At 45.8% G+C, this 24,402-nt stretch overlaps 1 protein-coding gene across 1 annotated transcript; it reads right to left on the reverse strand.

Annotated features, from left to right (window-relative positions):
* Window positions 1-1,177: 1,177 nt before the first annotated feature.
* LOC147692584 (E3 ubiquitin/ISG15 ligase TRIM25-like) lies at window positions 1,178-23,038 on the reverse strand. The gene is made up of 2 exons (XM_086936804.1): window positions 22,994-23,038; window positions 1,178-2,902 (listed from the first exon to the last, which is right to left on the reverse strand). The coding sequence occupies exon 2, from the start codon at window positions 2,892-2,894 to the stop codon at window positions 1,194-1,196; it is 1,701 nt and encodes a 566-aa protein (XP_086792930.1). The 5' UTR covers window positions 2,895-2,902; window positions 22,994-23,038; the 3' UTR covers window positions 1,178-1,193.
* Between the last annotated feature and the right edge of the window lie 1,364 nt (window positions 23,039-24,402).

Genomic DNA, 24,402 nt, shown 5'->3' on the forward strand with positions numbered 1-24,402 from the left:
TTACTATTCCAACACCTTCCCTAGTGTCCACGGGGACTGGTGTTAGAATAGTAAATTATACTATTCTCAATCCGCGCCCCCAACGCAAGTCGTAGTAACGACTTGCGTTGTAAGGGACGCGTTGTTAAAGCACGCGTTGTGACGGTACGCGTCGTACCGTCATACATCCGCCTGCGTCATACATTTTGTCGTATAATCGAGAGCATCCAACGTAGGGAGACTGGATTGTGCAGTAACTATGTCAACAGCCTGACCTCTAGTACCTTTGTGCAATATGAAAGACTTGAGATTTAGTCTTATTGATTTCAGTACTGAACCATACATTGTTAATAATTCACTATGTTTTTGCTTTAGAGAAATGCATCAGTTTTCGCCATTCAATAAAACAAAGTTAGACGAAGGGCCTTATTAAAACTACGGCGGTCAGCCCACTACGGCGGTCAGCCCGACCGCCGTAGTTGTAGCGGCGGTTTGACCACTGCCACACTGCGGGACCGCCCGCAGTATACCATGTGTGGCAGTCGGACCGCCACTGAACCACTGTTACTGCCACGGATCAAGGATCCTGCGGCAGTCTGGTAGTAGTTAGAGACCACAATATGCTGGCAGTGCTGCAGCTGCACCACTGAGCATATTTTGAGTTACCTCACTGCCACCCTTTTCATGGCAGTCACACCACCATGAAAAAAAGGGTGTCGGAGAGGCATCAGGCCCCCCTGGTGCCTCTGTGCCAAGGAACACATGCAGGGGGCACATGTAGTGCCCCCCTGTAAATCTGCACCCCCAGTTCCTTCATGGTGTGGCATCTATGGCAGAACCTGCAGGCGACACTGAGAGCGGGGATCTGCCTGTTAGGGTCTTTATTGAGCCTGATAGACCACCATTGGACCGCCCGACAGACCAGGAGAAAACTTCTGATCTGGCTGGTAGTCCAACCATGGGTTTGACGGTCCCAGCAGACTGCGTGTTGCACCCTGCACTGTAGGACCGGCAAACTTGTAATGAGGCCCTAAGGGTTTTCTCAAGTCACTATATACACTATGTTATCTTACATGGAATACAGAATATGAAAGTGGCGTCTGAGGTAAACAATGTCGTACAATGTGAGTGATGAGAATACGAGACAGGACAACTCAGTGCTGTGAAATTTCAAATGACAGCACAATCCATTAAAGATGGCTCCCAAGCTGACCTCAAGATGGCAAGCTCTTAATTTTAATTGATGCCCCCTTGTCCACAAAGAAAGCCGGGTGGAGTAGTTCTGTGAAGTCCTCAGTGAAGGTATGTATGTGCATGATGGAATCAGAAATGCTGTAAAAAGACAACTCCCCAGAATCGCAATTCAGGTGAATGCCCAGTAGGCTCGGACATGCTCCTTTCACTACGCAACAGTGGGAGTCGTGCAGTGCAGTCAAACATTCATTATTCCAGTGCAGGCACCAGGACTCAGCATTCCATCCAAGTGCAGAGCCTTTTCCAGACCGCTGAATGCAGGGATAGGCCACTCCAACAGCCCACTGGCCTGTGTCACTGGTTTCCACTTCCCAGTAGTATTGGCCAAAGTCAGGAAAGATCTTGGAACTTAATACCTGAGGGTGATCCGTAAACTGCTGACGGGTGACTATAAATTCACGTTTTACTATGGAGTGTGAGGCCGTTTTCAGATCCTTAGACACAACCAAACCAGTCTTTGTAGCAGCCGTAGACACATCCAGGACCAGATCAGTGGTGCCCTGGATATTAAAGCCTCTGGTAGACTTCAATTCAGGTAGCATTTCCAAATAATTATTTAGTGCAGTTTGCAAGGTCACAAGGCACAGCTTCTTGGTCAAAGCCATGTCATAAATATTCGGATCATGCCCTGGTGAATCCTTCTGGCTGCAATCCTCACCATCGTTTAACTGGATGTTATCTTCACAGCTCGTGTTGGAGCCACCACCCTCTTCAAAGCTGCTGCCCCCCTTGTCTTCCACATCAGAAGCGGTTAATCGCTGCAGCAGTGCCAGAGGATCCTGGACAGCACACAGTTCCGCAAGCTGCAGAATCTTCTCTGTGAACACAGCTTGGTCACTCTCTAGCTCCTGGATAGCAGCAGTCATCTGGAGCACAGTTTTGGCCTCCTCAGCATCAATCTTCTCTAGTACTTGCTGTTCCCGGATGGTGAGCTGCCTGTGGAAGTCAGAGAATAGAGCAGAGGCGTTCGCTTTCAGACAAGCGATTTCTTTGCTGAAGTCCCTCACTCTTTCCATCAACTGGTCAATACTTTGCTTGGTGTCGTCTCTCCACGCACTCAGTTTCTGGATGGTGGCCCTCAGCATAGACTTCTTCTTATCAGAGGCTTCAGACAGCAGGTGGATCTTATGATTTCTGTGCGGTCCCAGTAGGCAGCAAGACACGCAGAGATAGTCATTTTCATCAACACAATAATAACTCAGGAGCTCACCGTGGGAGCTGCATCGTCTGCTTTCAAGAGGGGTGGCAGGATCAGCTAGGACGTGAGCAGCTCTTTCATTGTGTTTCCTCAGGTGTTTTTCACAAAGAAGCATTTCACACTGCAGGCATAGCTTCATAGCTGGGGACTGGAAGCCAAGGCAGTAAGTGCAAGAACGTTCAGGACCCGTCTCCTTCTTGACACACGTATAACGGTAAAAGTTCACCATGTTGCTCAGCTTCCAGTTCCTCCTCAGGTGAGGCCGGTTGTGGAAGGTTTTGCTGCAATCAGGACAGCGAAGCAAGCCAGACATTTTTTGATGATCCCAGGTGTTTCGGATGCAGCTCTTGCAAAAGTCATGCCCACAACTCAACCTCACCGGATCCTGGTAAAGGGTGAGGCAAATGGAGCAGTTCAGTTCCCCTCCAAGATCAGCAGGTGGGATTCTTTGAGAAGCAGCCATTTTGCAAACTGTGGGAAGAGACAGGTGGATTCTCAGTAAACAATCGATAGAAGATGAAGTGGAGTAAAACAAAAAAAAAGACAGTAAAAAAGACAGTGTTTTGCCTACTTTTCTATCAATTATACAAAAATGTAATCCAAAATAAACCACAGGCATCTTCTGTGCTCCTAACCAATTTACAGTCCACATCTATCTCAGAAAATAAAAATTACTATTCTAAAGTCACTGAAATAAGGATAAAATCGTAGTAATCAATTTACATTTACAGCAGATAGACCTATCTATTGGTGATCCTACATGCTACCAGAGTGCTTTGAACTAATGGGGGCACCTTTCGGAAAGGTTACATTGCACCGTCCATTATCTTCAGGTCGATACTGGGTCCTTTTTGAATTTCTTGACCAAACTGCTACTTGGGAGCCAACATTAGAGGGTGGAGGTCTGCAGTCACCTCACTGTCCATTCTCTGATCTGGTGGCCGAAAGAGAAAAGGCTCAGAAAGAGAAAAGACAATGAAAGAGAATGCAGATAGGAGCTTTATAAGCCTAGCTAAGTCCCCTTGCTTATCTAGTTCCTAATGGCAACATTAGGAACAGGTGGTGATCATGCCTTCCTACAAAGTGTTGAGCAATGTTATGAACGCCATTTATGTTGCAGGAAACACACAGGTAGGTTGGTTTCTTGAACAACCCTCTATTGGCATGCCATAAATTAGGAACATTTGCAAAATCAACATTAGTTCTGTGCGAAAGAACTAGTGTGCAAAAGACTATGCGTGGATTAATAAAACAAAATATATATATATATATATATATTTTTTAAATAAACAAAAACGGTGCAAAAAAGAAGCAGCCAATAGACATTGGACAGGAGGATTAAAACATTGCATGTGTGACCATACTGTTAAAATGTAAAATAGGACCTCAGACATCAATATGGAAAAGGAAGGATATACCCAAACATCCGACAGAAAGAAGATGAGACAAAAATACTCCTGTAGGCTAATCCAAGGCCACATTGACAAGGTCTTAAACCAATAATTTAAGAGTCCTAATTCAAAGAAACCAGTCACTGAAGGAGGCAGGCAGACCGATGGACACACACACAGACAGACGGGCGGACACACACACGCACACAAAATATTTTTGCCTGTGTCATACATAAAAAGACACCTGTTCCCCCTGGGGGAGGGAGTATTACCTTCAAATGCACCACAACATATCTATTTGATTTTTAAAATAAAGCATGAAATCCATCATAAGCAATTAGTAGAATAACTGAAAACATTTAAATACACATTCTTCGAATAGCATTATTAAAGTCATGAACTAAAAACAAAAACATTACAATTTCAATAATAGTTTTGTGAGAAAAAAAACCTGAATTATGGATACATTTACCGTAGAAATTATTATAACTGTTACATTGATTGAAAGGAGAGCTTAAGAGTCAGATTCTCTTGTTTGTGTGTCCTCCACAGAGACATGGCTGCGTGCAAGTGGCAGAAGGGTTGCCTGACAAGGTAGTGCGGAGAATTGTTATCTTTGGTGGTTGTGGAGTTGGAGACCAATTGGTAACAACCCGTTGTGTGAATGTCTGTCTTTACATAGTTGCCTTCTCACCAGATCAGTGGCGTAACGAAACTTGAGGGGGGCCCCTGCAAAGTACATGGATGGGGCCCCCCCCATTCTCCACACCACTCAAGATCTCTCAGCCCAGCCACCTGCCATACTGCAGGGGCTGCGGGGCTATTGTTACGCCACTGGTACCAATAGGGCCGTTATAATTAACCCTGGATGGTGGAGTTAATACTTGGGCGTAGTCTCCTGGCAGTCTATCATAGGTAGTGGTCTATCCACTATGAGGGTCCCTGCAATCAGTACGCTGGGGAAATTAGCCCTATTTTAGGTGGGTTTCCTGAAGCACACTTGTGTCAGGATATGCAACATTGGGCACACTCTTCGTTCGGTTTTGACAAGGGCATCCACTGCTCCTTCTCTTTCACACCTCCTTCCTCCCTCTTGCTTTCTATCTCTTCCATTCCATTATTTCTGAGCATCCTAGCTTTTCTTCATTCTCAACCCAGCCTGTTTGTTTCTATTCTCTTTCACTTTTATCTCCAACTTTCTCTCCCATCCTGTCAAAATTATTCCACTCTGCTTTTCCTATCTCCTGTGCAATATTTCTCTCCCTTTCTCTGCTCTTTATATGCTATCTGCTTTGTATTCCCTTTGTCCATTTTCTCACCCTCTCCATTTCCTACCTCTTTTCTACCCCAGCCTACCTTGTCCCTATAGCACCTTGTGATTTCTTTCCTTCATACTTTCTCGCTGGGTCCCTTGATTAGCACTTCCAGTGCATTCTTATGCTCTTCATCAATCCTGTACAGACCTTGTTGCCCTTCTTCCTCATACTCTCCCAGAACTCCTAGCCTCAAAGGTTGTATTTGTTTACTCCAGAGTCTTCACTGGTGTCTCTATAGAGGCCAGATGGAGCCGGTTCCCCAGTGCTATTTGTCCTGGCTCCCGTAGCACCCGCCACCACAGCTGATTAATGTATTGGGTGACGACACAGCAAAAAACAGACACTGCACCTTGCCACACAAATTAAATTGTCCAACTACCTTTTGTAGCAAATCAGTGCAGTTTGATTACATTGTTTGAATCTTTCTCTCTTTCTCTCTCTCTCCCCATCTACATACATACACACACACACACACACACACACACACACAAACACATACAAAAAGGCCACAGATGGAGGAGAGGATTTTGCAGGACTGGGGGACACATTCTTACCTCTGACCCACCACAAGCACTTTTTGTTTTGGGCCATGTATAATAACCTTGTTCAAACCCATTCACTTTCCTTATCACTTATACAGCATTCTCGTTGTATTCTGAACAGTGACATAGCAATGTTATTGTGGACTCCTATGCAAACAAGAAAAATATCCCCTACCAGGTCAATACCTCATACCCAAAGACATCCACATTGACACAGCTCCTAAACCCCCCCCCCCCCCCCCCAGGCATATTCCAATATAGGAAAAAGGTAATAAAGAGTATATTGCATGAGGTGCATCTATTAGGTCAGCATATTGGCTTAAATGGGATGTACACTTGTCTTGTGGTCAGAGTTCGTTCATCAATCTTTTCCAACACCTGTGACATTAGTAAAACTGGTCTTGGAATCGCTCCCTGCTGCCCTTTAGTTTTACTAATTCATTGGCGTTTACACTCTGATAATAAATTTTAAAGACCAGGCAGGCTGAGGTTTTGAACACATGCAACTGTCTCTTACCATTCTTGGACTGATGTATTTAAACAGTCCATTGTTGTATTTCTTGGATGCTAACTACTCGCTCTTGCTGCTTTTGCAACCTCCACGGCACTACCTCACAAAGCCCTTTAATGATAAGCACCACTATCGACCAAGGACAAAATCACCCCAAAAAATAAGCTATGTTCCAACCCCACACCGCCTTCCCAATAACTCACTTTAAAATAATCCACAGAGGTCTGATCCATTTAATGTTTGACAACAGCCCTTGAAACAGGCTTCCTGTAGAGCATCAAAACCCATCCAACCAGCTACAGTTCATAGAACAACTCAAGGATCTCTGCCAACACCCAACCTGTCAACTCAAGACTCCTAAGTTTCCCCAACTCCTACCTTGTCGATCATCAGCCCAAAGGTAAGACCTACCTTGTTCTTCAACCTACTGTCCTGCAGAAACAATCCAAGATGTATTCCCCAAATTTCTCTAAAATCGATAAAGACAAAGACGACCAGTCACAAACATAACTTTTCACACTGTGCTGCTTTCTCTTCCAGGGTGTCAGAGACTGACAGACAGACACACGTTCACTCTAGAGTGCGTCCCAGCACTTCTCTTGTCAATTGACAGAGGCCATGCATTTGATCAAGTGCACAGGCCTTTTTTCTGTGGAAAATACTAGATAAGGTGGGGCTGGGTACACAATTCAAAACTTGGGAATTGTGCAACTATTCTAGCCTCACAGCTCAGAAGCTGAGCTGGACTTTCACTTCATCATAAAGAAATGGAGTGACATCCTCCATAAAATGCACGCCTCCTCATTCTGTGCCACAGGAAAAGAAGCAATGCTTAAGGTGACACGCTATTGGTACTACACCCCAGCCAGAAAGTGAAATGGAAACTCAACAGTCCTAATGGCTGTTAACGCAACTTCGGCCACCCAGACACACTGACTCATGTCCTCTGGTTCTATCCCAAACGCTACTGGTAGCCCGTCTGAAAGATATCACTATAATGTTTGCAACGGATATACCCTGTCTTTCTAGCTACGTCCTACTGAACCTCACCAATGCCCCAATACACCCTCTACATTCTTACAAAGGGGAAGCAATAATAATGGGTTTTGGCTTCGTGTGGGGCTAAACATGTCATCAAAACCAAATGTGGCACAGATCTCGTCTCACTTTGACTGGCTGCGTAATCTTTAGGACCTCACAGGGATGGACAAGCTTACTGCTTCCCTGCAGAACACGTTGCTACATTTTGACAAAATGAGGGGCCCATGCATCCAATATCTGTCAAAGGACTGACTAGTCCTCTTTACTTATGAGTACACCAGTTTACAGGATGAGGAGGCACGCCTGATCAGCAAGACAAAGACTGACCGTAGTGGTTATGACGCACTAATAGATCCGGCCTGCTGACACTGAATACATTACGAAAGAGCTAATTCTGGCGGGAGCGGCTATGCTTCCTGGGTGACAACCCCTGATATTTTATTGCTTCCCTCTCGCCTTTCCCAGTCCCCCCGGTATCCTCCCTTCCTCGCCCTCTATCTCCATCTGTTCTCCCACTGTTCTACCTCATCCGCATTTGGATTTAGGTAAGAGTATTTGTTCCTGGATAAATTAATAAAAAGATCTGAACCATAAAAGATCAATGGGTCGGCAAAATATTTACATTTTAGCATTATTAATATAATAGTCTATCAACACAAGTGAAATTACATAACCTAACGTGTATTTGTAAAGCGCACTTATCAACCAAGGCGCTGAATAACAGATGTATATTGTTACCCAACTCAATGGTACTCATTTTATCGACCTCAGATGGATGAAAGGCTGAGTGGACCTGCCGGGATTAGAACCTGTGGCCATGAGGTCGAACACAGGCCCCTATAGTGGATGCATTAGTCTACTGAGCCACCATACCCGGCTTTTTTCAAATTCAAAGTGGTGTACTAACTCGCAGCTGCTGTTACCTCCATCTTTCAGAACTACGTGCCTGCTGTTTTTAAGAACTACACCACGAGCTTTGAGATTAGATAGCAGCGGATACAGCTGAACATGTGGGATGCCACAGGTAATAGAGCATTGGCATCCTGTCATGGCGGAAACCCCACAGTGTCATGGGTAGCGTGTGCTTCAGCCAAGGCAACAATAACTTATGGTGTCTGCGAGTACCCAGAGGGACCCAAAAGGGATGCCTGTCTGAACCAGTACTCCATTTATTATTCCATTATGACTGCCTGGGAGACACCCCCTTTAAAAAAAAAACGATTTTGTTTCCTTCCATACTTCTCCAACCGTACACCACTAGGATAGAAGGGGTTAAACAGAGTCTCCGACTTCAACATATCAATGCAATGAATATAACAGGAGGCTTCTGGTGTTACAGAGAGTGAAAAAAAGCCTTCAAGCTGCCTATGTGCACATGCATGTGACTGGGACCCAGGAGGATGAACACAGACACTGAAATGTAGAAAAACATCTGCCGTCATCCCTAGTTTACACAGGTTCATCTGTGGCCCTGGGAGTTGTACCCAAAAGAAATGAATGTGGAAGACATATGTACACGTGCACATGGGGCTTTGAGACTTGTACACATAGAACTGTTAAATAGGTCACATTCACCCCAAGACTACACATTCAGTTGTTAGCCTGCATGTTTAACACAAAGCAGGAAAGGGGCAACTATCCCTTGTGTGTACACATGCTTGTAGATATACAGAGGTCAGCAGGAAAAGGACCTTTGGGGCCTATCCCAGCCTTCTCCCCACTCTCCTCCTCACATTTACCTGCATTAACAGAACACGTTTCAGAGTGTGACATAAGGGTGGTGTATCTCTTGTTCCCTGAAGAGATAGTAGGAAGCTATGGTCATAGCAGCTATAAAGTGACCCCATTACAAAAGACCCCTTCAGGCATCCCTTTGGGTGTTGGGACTTTAGGTCTGCACTCACCTGAAAGCCCGCCCTGGCAGCCTGTGTCAAGCTTTACTGGTCCATCTAAGCATCTCCAATAACTCATGTTTGGTACCCAGCATCCACTGTGTACTCTGGGGGGGCAGAGGTTGTGCCCTCTCACCCCCTCCTACCTAGGCCCTGCTATAATAGGTGTTCAGCTGTCAGCATGACACTGACTTTCAGCCTGCCCTGATTTTTCCAACAGTACCATGCATGCTGGATGAAAAGTCTGACTCTGAAACTTTAACCTGGTTTCCGATACCCAAAGTAGCCGCATAGCTCTGCATTTTAGGTCAGGCTTAGTGTCAGAGCGCTTTCCACTCACTCTCTGCTGTGCCAGTCAGAAATGCCCCCTTTTGGTGGACTGCTTTCCAAAGTCCCACCCCAGGTTGCTTGGTTGATGCCCAGGCGATTTCACCAAGAGAACAATGTTGCTGGCCATGATAATACTTCCATGCTTCCTCCTGTTACAGCGTTTAATAGTCCTTCCTCTTATATGCATTGCGTCTTGCTAAAGCCCCGCCTCCCCTGCTCCTCCCGCTGCTCGTGCGATGGAATTCTGTCACCATAGTTTTGAAAAGGTTAATACGTTGTGCTATGTTTATGGCAGATTATTCACAGATATATACCGAAGCTATCTAAAAACAAAGAGTGCTAGATATCATGAGGACAGTTAAAGTTTTTGTATGTAGCTTGACACAAACCCACTCCAAATAATTCTAGGACACTTAATACCACATAATTACTATCCACATAATTCCACAGCACCCATGCCACATAATTACAATACACAAATTCACTCCACACCACACAATTCCAATCCACACAACTAACTAATTCAATCCAATCCACATGATTCCACAAACAAATGCATACACTCTGTAACAAATACGTAAAAAACATTGCCATTTACAATGCCAATAGCTCCAACACAAACAAATGCGAGGACTGTTGCATTTCCAATGCTTGCTTACTTTCCAATGCGTCCCAGCAGAGTCCTATTCCTGGAGCTGCAAACCTTCTCCTGGCCAGAGACGATTTAAGGCATGGGCAAATTGGGCTCTGGCCCAGGGCCCAGGCCTTTCAGGGGGCCCCCTCATAGAGCTAGCTCTTTTCTGCAGAGTCTTGTCCTGGTGACCTTAAGTAATGCTTAGACAATTTGTTTTATATAACATTTTTATTTATTTTTAATGTGGGTGATGATGTGATGTGTGAAAGTGTCTGATGTGTTTATTACAGACATTTTACAGATAAATGTTGTTTGTGTTTCAGGCAAAATCCATTATAAAAGGTTCTTTTAGATCAAAAGGACCTGAAATATGAGAAATGGGAGGGTGACACAGAGGTTATTTGCAGTAATATTAGTGAGCTGCTGCTGTGTAACAATATTGAAAACACAGGTCACTATCCTTTAACCCCTTCGCTGCAGAGGCTATTCCGCCGCAGCGCTAAGGGGGAGGCGGGGCCGCGTGGCAGTCCCGTGCTCGTGACGGAACCGCTCCGTCACGGCCCGCGGGTGAGATGTGCTTGTGACGGAATGGTTCCGTCACGGCCCCGGCCGCTCTTTAGAACGTCAGCGCAGGCGCGGAATTTGCGCGGCGCAGGCGCGAAGAGTGGGCTGTGACGGAACCATTCTGTCACCAGCACAGCCCACCCGAGGCTCGTGACGGAACGGTTCCGTCACCAGCATGGGAGGGGTTAATATTAGATGTAAACACATTTAGAATGTGCAATAGTGTGCTTGTGCACTGTCAGTGACTTGGCCAAAAGGTGCATACAAGAGCTGTAATTGGATCATAAATTCAAAGCGGTTACAAACAGGAGCCCCCAAAATAATTAGGCCCAGGGCCCCCAAAATCAGTAAAATGTCCCTCTCCAGTTTTCCAGTCAGCTCTGCGCTGCCTCTTCTCAGAGGCTATGCTCTGTGGGGAATGTTCTCTCTGCCCGCCCCCATCCTTTTTCCGGGTCTGGCTCGCAGCTCTGACTGAAGAGAAACAATGTAACTTGTCATTTTGTTTCTCTTCAGTCCTGCACTGGGTCAGCACGAAGAGCTCAGATCAGGCTGCAGACACTGCAGCTGCAGCTTCAGAACCTCTCACAGATCTCATGAGCTGAGGCCCCCCCACCCTTCACCTTCTGAAGCATGCCCACCCACCCCCGCACCGCAGGGGCGTTTGTTACGCCCCTGCACCAGATGCGTAAACTTGTGAAGTCTTCGTCTGGAATCCATTTTGGGTCCGGGTGTCTATGTGGGACCAGATGCATGTCAGGAACAGGAGGCCAGAGGAGGTATGCATTGGGATGTTGACAGTTTCCTGTAGGTTCAATTGTGTGACCTAATTTAGTATTAATTAATGTACACTTATCTGCTCGTCAATATTAGGTAAATTACAGTGCTTCTTTTTTCCAGATAATCCGCTTGTTGGTGCAACCCTCCCTTCCTCTTTTTTTCCCCCCCCAACCCCACTCTGGTTTTAGACACCGGGAAATTATAGTGGCCCAACCTACAAAGAGAGTGGACAATGCAACCTAATTTCAATATACGTGGTGGCATGTAGAGGTGAAGCAAGTGTAAAGGAGTGTCCACAGCAGCCCCAACCGCAACCACCACAACTCATCAATATGGTCTCATCGAAGGAGTTAACTTAAAAAGAGTTTAAAATCGAGGTTATAAAAGTTGGTGGCAAAGGGACATACACGCACCAATTTAAGATTAACGGAGTATAGGTGTAGCAAAGAAATATTTTGCCTATGTAGTTTTCGGTGTCGGTTCGCGTAGTTGGTCTTCTGAAAATTGAGAAATCTGCCACAGTACTTTATGAGGTGATGAGTGAAATTAAAAAACGTAAAGCTAGACATGGATGTTCCAGTATGAAGGTTTTAAAGGAAACATTTAAGATCAGGCCTCTAACCACTGCTGCCTAGAGGAGGCAACTCTGGAGCCCCAGGAACAGCGGGAAACTACAGGTAGCAGAAAATAAGGTCAACATGGGTTTCTTGCTGCTATGCCGAGGACCACCACACAAGTAACTGAGAATGGAGCTAGACTTTAAAGCTGTCAAAGATAACATGAGATTGAAATCATGCCTTTAATGGCTGAAGCTATGGAAGAAAGACCATAATTGTGTATATAGGCTCTAATTGTGGGAATTTCAGAACTGTGAGGACCCATAAATTTGGGTCGCGAATGTCCTAACTACCTTGCGTGCCCTGGGGTTAGATCGGTATTGGCTGCAATCATCCACTACAGCCATTCTTAACATCTAGTCTTCTGTGGACCCACAGTGATTCACTACTGGAAACCGGACACCACCACCTAAACAATTTCTAGGATTTGAACGTCAAAAACAATACACAAAAAACAAAAGTGTACATCAAACAAACCCAGAAATAGTGAAATATTTTATTTGAAAACAAAAACATATGCAAAAATTGAAATTTTAATTGGAAGGCGAGAGTGTTTAAAATGTAGTTTTATTTCTAAAAGACGGAGCGATATGTTGCTCACCATCATATCCTTCTGTCTTTTTTGCAACAATTCATGCTCTATTGCTTGTGGGGGTGAACCAGGGCTTCGTTAGCGGTCTGAAGTCGTCCATACTAGATTCCTTTTCCTGTACTAAAGCAGCCCTCACAAATCAAGATAAGAATACCACCTTAATTATTAGCATACTGTAGGAAAGTGGGTTTCTGTTGCAGTAACACCCTCACACTTTTTGCTAGATTTCTAATGCACTTTGACTGAGCATGCAGTGGCCCCCTGCTAATCAGGGACCCAGGGCATGTGTTCTTTCCCTAAACCTGCACCATTGGCACAACTTTGGCCTACCTGCAAGTCGCTTGTATGGGGTACAGAGGGTACCAAGGACATGGTAGCCAGGGAAAGGCCTCTGAGGGCTGATGCTTATATTATGTCACCCTCAGAGACCACTCACCACCAACAGGCACCACTGCCACTGCAGCCTACGTATTGTGGTGCCGCTAAAAGTAAAGAGTCAACGTGGCACACATCCCTGTTTGCCATGCCTACCCAGCACCGCATGAGGCCTAGGTAAGTCACCCTTAAGGCAGCGTTCCCTATACTATCAAAGGCTATATATGTGATGACCCTATCTGTATATCCAGACAGGTCCCTATAATATCAAAGGCCATTCTTAGATACAAGTGCCCAGTAAAGCCATCCTGAGTATATGATCTGGAAACTGGTCTTTATGAGTTTACTAGCACCATAATGGCTTTACTGAATCCTGGGGTGTTTGGTATCAAACATCTCAAAATAATAAACCTGCACCGATTCCAGTGTCAGATTATTCCATGCACTCAGGGGTCCCTTCCAGAGGGGACCCCTGAGCCAAACCAACCACTGGTGGGTTCCTGATTGGTGAACACCAGCCTGCCACCACAAGAAAATGTTCTGGCCCCCTTGGGTCGGAGCCTTCACTCCCTGGATCCAGAAACAAAGCCTTTCCTGGGCAGAGGTGGTCACCCCCCCCCCCCCCCCCCCCCCCCAGGTCAGAAAGCGATATCTGTGGCATGGGTGGTTCAAAGGCCGTGCCACCTTTACAGTGCAACCCCCAGTCTCTCCTGCTATCAGGAGCAGGCACCCTTTCTGTCTCAACCACTTTTCAGCGGGGAAAAAGTAGAACAGCTCAGAAAGTGTGCCCACCTCTGCCAACCCCACCCCTCAGGTGGGGGAGGCGAGGTGGAGCCCAATTTCAGTGCCCACTAACTTGCAGATGGCAGGCACCCTCCTTCATTCATTCACTCAGACACTCTGCAATCAGGTTTAGAGATTGTGCCCACTCCCCCACATGGGGTGAGCACACGAATGATGTAGTCACCCCAAGGACATAAGCCCATTGGCTACTACCTCAAGACCCCTTAAAACTCCCCCTAAATACCATTGGCTACTACCTCAAGACCCCTTAAAACTCCCCCTAAATACAGTATTTAGGGGGCAGCCCTGAACCCAGGATCCAGTTCTTCATGACCTAAGAAAATTGACATCCCGATGCTGTCACAGCAGTGAAGACTCTAGGCCCAACTGACTTGCACCCAGCCCTACCAGCCTGCCTGCAGCTCCAAAGACTATGACAGCTCCAAGAAGCACCAGCAACCTCCAGTTTTGGTGAGGACTGGTCCCCCACTAAAATAAAGACCTGAGACGCCCAAGGACAGCAGCCTTATCCAGAGAAGAAGATCCAGCCCCTGCGGGACCAAGAAACCCTGCTCCAGGACTTACCTCTGCACCTGTCCTCCAAAACCCATGTCCAGAGGGTCCATCCACCCTGAAGTGGTTTCCCAGCAGTTCTGACCTCCGAATCACAGTGGGGTGGCCCCTCCATGGTTCCATGTCAACTCCTGTAGCCTCTTCACAATGACCCCCCTCCATGGCAACTGGACCAGTAAGCGGATTCCTGATGTCAAAAGGCACCCCTACAGTCTCTGACCCTGCGTCCTGGTAACCGAATCCCAAAGTGTCCTGACGTCAAATGACATTCCTACTTACCCGCCCAGCTGTTGGTTCCTCCTGGAAGACTTCCTGCACCGAGCCTGTAGCAGGAATGCAAAGAAGACAACCCCTATAGGATTGCATTGGGCTCCCAACAACGTCTGCACCCAGCCGCCCCTGTGCCGCTGGTGGTGTAGGCTTGGGACCCCCTTTGCCTTCACCTTAACCCCAGGAGCTTGCCTCCTAAGAGAGTGGCCCGGCTGTGAGCAGCCACCACCAAGGGGCGGCTCCTCCACGTGGGCGTCGGAGCGTCGCCCCACTGCTGTTTCACACTGCGAGAAGCAGAAACATAAAATGGTATAAATACCATTTTACATTTCTGCTTCTCGAACTGCGAGAAAGCAGAAGAACGGTATACCTGCGCAGCCTGCATGAAGAAAACGGCCACCCCGTAGACGCCTGTAAGGACGGCGCCCGAGCCAATCACAACGCTGCCATTGCAGAGTTGTGATTGCCTTAGGGGAAGAGAAGGAGGTTGCCTGCTTCTGCTTCCTGTGAGCTGAGAGCAGGAGATGCGACACAGGAGTCCGGGACCGGAGGTGAAGGTATATTTTTTATTTTTATTACATTTTAATAAATTAACCCCCCACCCCCTCCCAGTGTGACCCCCACCCGTGATTCATGCCGGCTGCGACTGCCACCACCCAAGGTACCCCTAGCCTCATTGGCTAATACTGACACCCTGCACTCTGTAACCGGCTGCCCTAATGCCGCTGGCGGTGCACCTAGAGTGCTGAACTGAACCTTGGTTCTAACCCCCAAAACTCAGTTACCAAAACTGTTCACTTACCTGCAAACTTAACACTTCGTTTTTCTCCACAGGATTGGATGGTGGGTTTTTCTATGAAAAGTGTTGATCCTATCTTGTACTGCACCAAAGTAACTTTTAGTCTTCAAATGAGTTAACCTATTTGCTGATGTACAACAAAACCCAAACTGTGTGAATATTTTGTTTTGTGAAAAGTTAGGGAAGTAACTAAATTGTAATCTAAAGTAATTGCAAGTATTCTAAAGAGTGTACAACCTTTTTTTTCTACTGAAAAGTAACTTGCGCGCTCCTATAAAATCAGTACACACTGTATCTTGAAAATTGTAATTGTATTGAAAGTATCACTTACCTGCAACTAAGCAATTCTTGGTTCTAGTAATAAAAATAAAGTAACAACTTTTTTATACAAACAATTGGTCTGGATTCAGCCTTTGAGTGTGTGACACAATTTCTTGCCTCAGCGTGTACAACAAATGCTTAACACTACCGTCTGATCAGCCTGACTGCTCAACCACACTACCACAAAAGAGAGTAAGGTATTATCTACTATAGTCTCTGCTGTACCTCTAGGAATTCACTAGACTCTGTGCACAGCATTACCTTACTTTGGTACAGTAAATACAGAGTCAGCTTCCGATACATACAATTTATAACTCCTTCACATTTACAGAGCGTTTTAGCATTTTCAATTTTGCTTTTTTTAATGTATGTATACCTTCTAAATATGCTATTAATAGTCTAAAGAGCCATGGATCCCTTCAGTAGGCATCCTAGACCCCCAGGTAGACGACTGATACACTAGGTCTATAAAAGTATTAATTGAAACCAAAGATGGTTGTCGGACTAAAGCTTGAAAGCACCTTAGAGGCCATCCCAGGAACAAAGTTATATAAATATTTGGAAGGCAAGGATGTCTTAGATAGTAAATGGTACTAAAGAACAGGAGATCTTTTCAAACCTGTTCGATAGATGCTAAACACGGACTGAAAATGCTTTTACTGAACTACCTAAATACTGGAGGACAAGAAAATTCTGTAATCAAATCAAGTAAATGCATATGCGACACTGAGGCTATTGAGAACACCAAGCTCTCTATGTTATTTCATCCCCTCTATCGGAGACCTCACACAAGAATGGCCCGTTCCCCCTTTCAGCGCTTTTGGCCTGCATTCACACGAAGAAGCAATGACAAATTACTTAAAGTAGACAACAGCACAATATGCTCTATGTGTTTCGTACAGCCGCGTGCAACACAAAAAGCGAGGGGGGAAAATAAACTTGATTTCTTTATTTTTTTTTAAAGTAAAGAAATGTTCATGCATAGGTTTTGAAGTTGGGATTTGGTTTATAAACTTGAAATTGGGTATGTTATTTATTCTAGCTCAAAATTCTATTAATTATTGTGAGATTTTAATGTTTTTACGCAGAAAAAGACGAAAGGTCCTAAATAAAGCAGTTGATTGAATATGTAAAAAAGTGCCTTCACATTGCTTTAAATGGTTACCTTTTCTTTAGGAGAAATAAGGCTCACAAACAATTGGTTTTGTGGCCTGCATTAAACTAACAATTGATTCCTGGATACAGATGTACAAGGCACATTTTGCTTGCTGCAAGTGGGAAATTGATAAAAACAGAACTGTGGGGGTTATGGACATAACTGGTAGGATAGTTGGACAACCTCATTAATTCTGGGGGAAATCCCCGTTTCCCAGTTCTACTCACCTGGAGCTAGAAACTCTCACTCTTTGGCCTAAGTTACCATTTGTGCCCAGATGTTAGTTTCCTAACTCCTTTTGAGACTGGGATATCTCACCCTCCCATGCAGGAGGTATGTGGGTCCATTTCTTCACAAAACGGTAAACAGTGAGGTATTATGCAAAAGGGACACCGGTTGGACTGCCAATCTAAATACTCCTTGGTCAAAGTCATACTTCTAATAACTGGCTCTGGTCTATGAGTGACTGGAGACCTGCTCCTGGATAAGAGTTTGGGGTCCCAGTTCAGCTCACTCACCCAGGTGTTTTCAGTCTGCAAAGGTGACATGACCTTCATCATTAACTATTACTCTACTGGGGACTAGTGGGTTTAGATTCCAGCAAAAGACACACATAGGAATAGGAGCGCCCTGGTGAATGAATTTGTAGCTCTGAATCAGGCTAGATTTGACCTGGTCAGCACTTCGGTCCTCAAAGATCCCATATTGTTGTCGCGAGAAGTTCTCCTCACACCCCATCCCCCTTTGGCCAGCAGTCTGAAGCCCAGCACTAGGAGGGGGATCCGGTTTAGCAAGCCCCTTACAGATGATGCAGAATGTACATGGAACAACAATTAGGACGAGTGAGAAGTATGTGTAAGGCATTACCCTCCACTTCCGTTTTCATATACAACAATACTGGAGGAAGCTTACCATATTTTGTTTGATCCTATTATTATCCACAAGACAGAATGTTGCGTTGATATGGTCTCGCTCAAGTGTAGGATGGATTGTTCACCCGGGTAAAATCGGTGAAAAACACTGTGCTCTTGTGAGATACAATTTAGGGTCCTCACCCGCAGGTACCAACTATGGCTTGCTTCATCATTGGACCCTTGTCCTGCTCACCTAGTGTGGGGAGATGGGCTCAACATGTTTCTAAGTAGAGTTCCTAGGATGTGTGGTTTTAAGGATTGTGAGAAGAAATTAAAATTGCCTGCCAGATCCTACTACTTTTTTAATGGTTGGCCCATTGGCAAGGTTAAGGTGCGATGTCTTGGGGGGGAGTAGTGACCCTAAACATCTGAGGTCGACATGTTTCAGCCGTTGGAATCGCCTTTGTGGGTCAGTCTACTTTCTTCAGGATGTTATTTTTGCGCTAATCTCTTAAGTGTAACTAGCCTTTATCGCCGTTAAGATCTGTTTTTTTAAAGAAAGCTTTTAAGAAAGGCATGCACGCAAACCATACGGGCCATTGTTTTAAACTTTGGAAATGGGGAGCCAGCCACAACACCATTGACAGAAGTACCTACAAGGCTGCGCTCAGACACTATCACCAGCCAATAAGAGGTGCCAAGAAAAAAGCACTAGTGGACTGCATAGAAAGACGCTTCAGCAGCTGCAAAAAGATCTTCTCAACCATTAAAGATTTTACCTTGACCTCAGCCACTGTCAACTACATCACTGCCGCCCAAAAACTCTGCGACAACGTATCCAACTCCTTCCACAGCAAAAATCTACAGCAACTTCACACACCAGGCCAAACCAGAGAACTCATTACTAACCTACCCACCACCAACCAAGACTATCTGGACGAATGGACAACCCTCACCAAAACATGACAAAGCAGCAAACATGTGGACAATCCACTCATGGGTGGAGAAGTGTGGCTCAATGATTAGAGCGGCAGACCCTGATGCAGATGTCTAGCCCGGGACCAGGGTTCAATTCCCTGCCTGGTGGGTCTTGGGCTCAAAATTCCACTGACCTGATAATTCTTGCCTCGTTCCTATTCTAATCATGGGTCCCACTCTGCAACTCTGGGCAATAGCTTGCTTAATCTCCACAACGGTCCCCACAACGCTAAGGATGCCTGGCCTCCACCTTGGGGGTGCCCAGGAGTGGACGCCTCACAGGGAAAGCCAGGATGGGGTCCACAGCGGTATTCGTACAAGCGCCTTGAGACCCTTGCGGGTGAGTAGTGCGCTATACAAGTATCAATTTACATTTACATGGGCCCCAACAGACCCATGCCCCCACCACATCTACAACATCACCATATCATCAACACCTCAATCACGTCCGCCATTTTCCCCAGATGAATGGAACTTTGCAGAACTCAAAGCACTCCTCAAGAAGCCCACAGCCAACCCGAATTAACTGGGCAACTTCCGACCCATCTCCTTTCCCCTATCCAGCCAAAGTGAGTTAGAAGCCATTAACAAGCAACTCACAAGCCACCTCAACCTTCACCATCTTCTAGACAACACTCAATCAAGATTCAGAAATAACCACAGCACTGAAACAGCACTTATTGTGGCCACCAACAACATTAAAATCATCCTGGACCAAGGAGAATCAGAGGCCCTCATCCTTATCGACCTCTCCGCACCCTTCACCACGGTCTCCCATAACACTCATTGAAAGACATCACAAGATTGGCATACAAGCATCCACTCTCGAATGGATCTGTTCCTTCCTCATGGGAAGAACCCAAAGGGCCAGGCTGCCGCTCCTTTGCATCAGCCCAAACCTTTTCAACATATAAATGACACTGCGTGCCAACATCATCGGATCACAAGACATCACTGTTATCTTCTTTGTCAATGACACCCAAAACATACTCTCCTTGATGGGCAAAACAATCACCACCAAAACCAACTACACTAACTGCATTTCAATGGTAGCAGACTGAATGAGAACCAACTGCCTGAAGATCAACTCCGAAAAGACGGAAGTACTGGTCTTTGGCAACAAAACCTCCCCATGGGACTTCCCCTGGTGGCCATCAGGGCTACAAATATAATCCACACGCAAGAAATCTAGGGATAATCCTAGATGACAAGCTCAACGCAGTGTGCCCTTCCTGCTTTTACATCCTACACAGGCTGGGAAAGATCTTCAAATGGTTGGTTCTGAACACCAGACAGACCTTCACACAAGCACTCATCATCAGCAGGCTGAACTACAGCAACACCCTGCACTCCGGAATCTCCAAACAACTAGAACACAGACTCCAGGCCATCCAGAACACCACCTCAAGACTCATACGCTACCTCCCACGGTGCACCCACATCACACCGCATCTCCGGAAGCTTCACTGACTCCCCATTAACAAGTTTAGCCAATTCAAACTTCTCACCCACACACACAGACACACACAAAGCCCTACACAGCATAGGACCAGGCTATCTTAACAGCTGCAAACACTTTCACCTACCCACCAGACACCTATGCTCTGCCGCACTCACACATATTCCTCCATCCGGAAAAGCAAAACTGGAGGTCGCTCAGTCTCCTACATCGCACTCAAGACATGGAAAGACCTCCGTCAACACATCAGAACCTCCTCCTCACTGAGTTTTGCAAGAAGCTGAAGGCCTCGCTCTTCGTACAAGCACCATGGGGGCCACACACCTACAGAAAAGCTTGGACACCTTCTCGGGTGATTAGTGCGCTATACAAAACACCATGTTGTAAAAGATAACAGGAGTATAAACCCATCAACCTTATTGGGATGGGGTAGAGAATTATATACAAGGAACAATATCCCAACCGGTATTTATTTGCAGACAATTATTAAGGATATCTATACAGTATTATCAAGACAGAAAAAGAAGACTCAATTTGATTAATCTATGTGCTCAAGGCATCATCTTGATATAAACATTCCGAGAAGTATGGGACAATCGTAATTAACAGTTAATATCAACACTGCAATTATTAAATAATACGTGACAGCCCAAGGTTGGACAAGGTGCGCGAGTGCAAAGGTGAGTGACACTACAGCGACACAAGTGACAGTGAAAGCAGCGTGGACGGCGCAAGGTGTATAGTGAACAATTATGTACAGTGAGTAAAAACAACAGAGTGGTTTCAAAATAGTTCCAGAGGATTGTTATTCATTTTTTAGCGGAAACCACTGTGTGAGAGGCGCCTAGAGTCTCGCTGGAGAGTCGACGGCGTTTCGATCCGTAAGAATTGGGATCATCATCAGGACAAAAGGGGGGCTGGAGGCAGTGCGTTAAGCCACCGGTCGGTAGCGAAGTGTAGCAGGGAAAATCCGTAAATGGAGGGTCTGAGCGGGTGCCAGAATGGACGTCCCGTGGAGTGGCAAATTGCGGGCTCAAAGGATAGGTACTTCTGGTTCAGTAAAGCACGAGTAGAGTTTGAGGGTCAACCTGAATCACATAGTCCGTGGATAACTGGTTAACCCTTGTTTATCCTTCCCTCCCCACCCCCACGGATCACGCTGGCTCCAGCGCTCACCTATCCAATTGAGTCTCCTTTTTCTGTCTGGATAATACTGTATAGATATCCTTAATAATTGTCTGCAAATAAATACCAGTTGGGATATTGTTCCTTGTATAGAATACAAAACACCATAGCAGAACACGATCGTCGACCTGTAGCTTATGTAGAGTATTGAATTATTGTTGTCTTTAAAGTACTTTCTTTTATCAGCAGAAGCACTGGTGGCTGGACAAGAGATTATTATTTTGATCCCAGGTTTCACTGATTGGGCAGGCACCCCTGAAAAACCGGGATTATAGTCAACACCTCACGTCTGGTCATCACAGATACTGTTTACAGTCCTGGACTTGTTACCCACAAATTATTAGCTTCAGGTGCGTCGGTCTGATGAAGTCAATAGAAACAAACCATGAGTAAGACACCCTAAATCTGTCAAATTGTCACATGAAAGTCAGGTTAGGGAACATTGTCTGTGATGACATGGCTTAAGGGGGCTTTCCTAATCTGGGGGTCCTTTCCAGGGCAAGTCTGCCAGCAGCTTGTGGACACCGAATGCTCTAGTGCGCGACACTTCGAAGTTGGAAGGGTATGCCCTGACGTGGGTCCCTTGCTCACTTTGCCACTGGATTTAAGCTAGCCTGGCTGATGTAACCGGTCCCAGGATGCTTGTTTCCGGTTCAGGGAAGACCTGGCTTGGCAGTTCAGGCTGGACTGTTCCCATGAGGCACAGGGTCAAGACTGATTTGCATATAGCTGGGTCTGAACTGAAGTGGCGAAGTGAGCTAAAGAGCAATGATGGAGTCAACCTAGATCTGCGACTGGGGGTGAGTGTCTGAAAAGTTTCAATGCCCTGTCCATTATCTCCTTGTGTTTGCTCTACACTTCGATGCCCCAGAGCCTGACCTAGAGTCCCTCCTCCAGCTAGAATGTTTTCTCAGCAGAGCTCAGGCAGCCTGCCCAAAGGGTCAGCATTGCACTCCTGAATAGAAAAAGTCTGCCTAAGCAGCCGACTTTGTGGAACTTGAAGAGACCTTTGCAGTTCTCCAGCACTCTAGTTCCCTATGTCAATGCACGAGTGGTGCATCCAGTCCAGGTTGTTTACCTTGCATTCTGGGACTCCTCTACACGATGAGATATACGGGACTACAAGTCCCAGAATGCAGAGCAGAAACCATGGTTGGACGAATAGTTCATGCATGAATCTAGGAAATGTGAGACCGCCGATCTATCCTGCCCCTTTTAGTCCTTGTATACGTCATAGCCAACAAAGGGGACCATAATAATACTGAGCTGTGTGGGCTCTCTTTATAGGTCTTTTTTTTAAAATGTATTATAAACACCTCATTTGTAAGCAAATGACTCCAGTAACACTGGTAACATTGTAGTAGGGATGTAAAGTTAATTTTACAAAGGAACAAAAAACTATTTGCAGCGTCTTCTGCTGATAGAACTATTTACAAAACCATATCACCAGCTCAAGGGTTGAAATGGCACCGTGCTTTAAAAACTCACAAGAGAAATGCCAGCCTTCGCCCGCCCTGGCTCGCGAGAAAATGGACGAAAGTAGAGATTGGTGGACTGACAAGTTCGACTGAAAAAGAGAGGGGGCAGAATGGAAACTCTTACCTTGAAAACAAGTGCACCGTCGCGGGAGCTGTGTGACGTCACGTGATACTCTCCGCACCCACTGGAGCGAACGTGTCAGGTGTACCGCTTTAAGGGCCACGCCCACAGACTTGAATGATGTCAGGTGTGCGATATTCGGCCAGGGCTTGTTTGGTGTCTGATCAGTGGCGTGGCAAGCGCTCCGTGGGCCCTAATGCAAGCAAGGGAAATACCTCCTCCCCCCTCGGGTCCTGGTTTTACAGTTAAAAACACAGCCACTAATTGAGAGGAAGTGGGCCATTCGCCCCCTTGGGGCCGTGTCCCTGCACTTCTGATAGCTAGCTGTGGTGCACGTGGAGTTTCTTTCCCTTTATTTTTGCAGAAACACAAGCTTTTGTCCCTCTTCAGAACATGATACACCGCGTTAACAGCGAGTTGCTGCTAGACAGTAGGGTTGAACCATTCTGTAATAGCAAATGTATGAAAATAGCATTCTGTCATGGCTTCTAAGAAGCACTTGGCAGAACAGTCGTTAAACTTCGACCTTAGCCAGAAGGCTGAGGTGCAAAGCGGAACTACTATGACCAGAATGCAAAGCAAAGTGACCCAAAACGTCACAAGTAGCAAAGTATTTGGCTGTGAGCAACATTTTGCAAGGCTCTCAAGTTTCGCAGGACAGCGTGTTAGTAGTTCATCCGCACAATGGCTTTGCTTAGCATTCTGGGACTAATAGTAGTTCTATTTATCCCAATATGAAAGCAGGACTACAAGCCCCAGAATGGCCAGTAAAAGCATTTTATGGATGAGCTACTCACAAATGGAAATGATAAACGTGTCAGTTGCATGTTGCGTTCTGTTTCACTCGGCTTGACTTTTCATATCATATGCATGTCTGCAAGGAATAAATTGCACAATAAGGTGAGCTAAAAAATTAACTGGTATAAAATTACGGTCGCCATATTACGCCATATCAATAGGACATCATCTCCCCAGCCCAAGGTTTTTACTTAGCAAAGAAAATGCATTCCTGGACGTGAACTCTGTTTGCATGTTTCAATCAACTGGGATAGACTAGACTAATGACTTGGAAAAAGAAAGCCCATCAATGGATGTGTGTTAACCCCAGATGTGGACTTATGGGTAGAGTGGTCAACCTCAAAGCTGGGGAACTCGATTTGAGTCTCGACTGGGACCCTCAACATCCTGTGATTCTGGGCAAATCACTTAATCTCCCTGTGCCCAACAACAATGAATGTGCTCGTCTGTAACACAACTGGTGCTCATATAAAGCGCTCTGATACCTGCGGGTCAAGTTTGCGCTATAAAACTCCACCCCCCAAAAAGAGCAATGTGGTAACCCTCTGTGACATATCCAACTGGAAATGAAGCTCTTTCGTTACAAAGTCTAAGCCAGAGCATTTCACCCCCTC

Source organism: Lissotriton vulgaris, chromosome 9, assembly GCF_964263255.1.
Source record: "Lissotriton vulgaris chromosome 9, aLisVul1.2, whole genome shotgun sequence".
Lineage (NCBI taxonomy): Eukaryota > Metazoa > Chordata > Amphibia > Caudata > Salamandridae > Lissotriton > Lissotriton vulgaris.

What these genes read in the sequence shown, in the direction of transcription:
- LOC147692584 (XM_086936804.1), bottom strand. Translation starts at nt 2,894, where the DNA reads ATGGCTGCTTCTCAAAGAATCCCACCTGCTGATCTTGGAGGGGAACTG.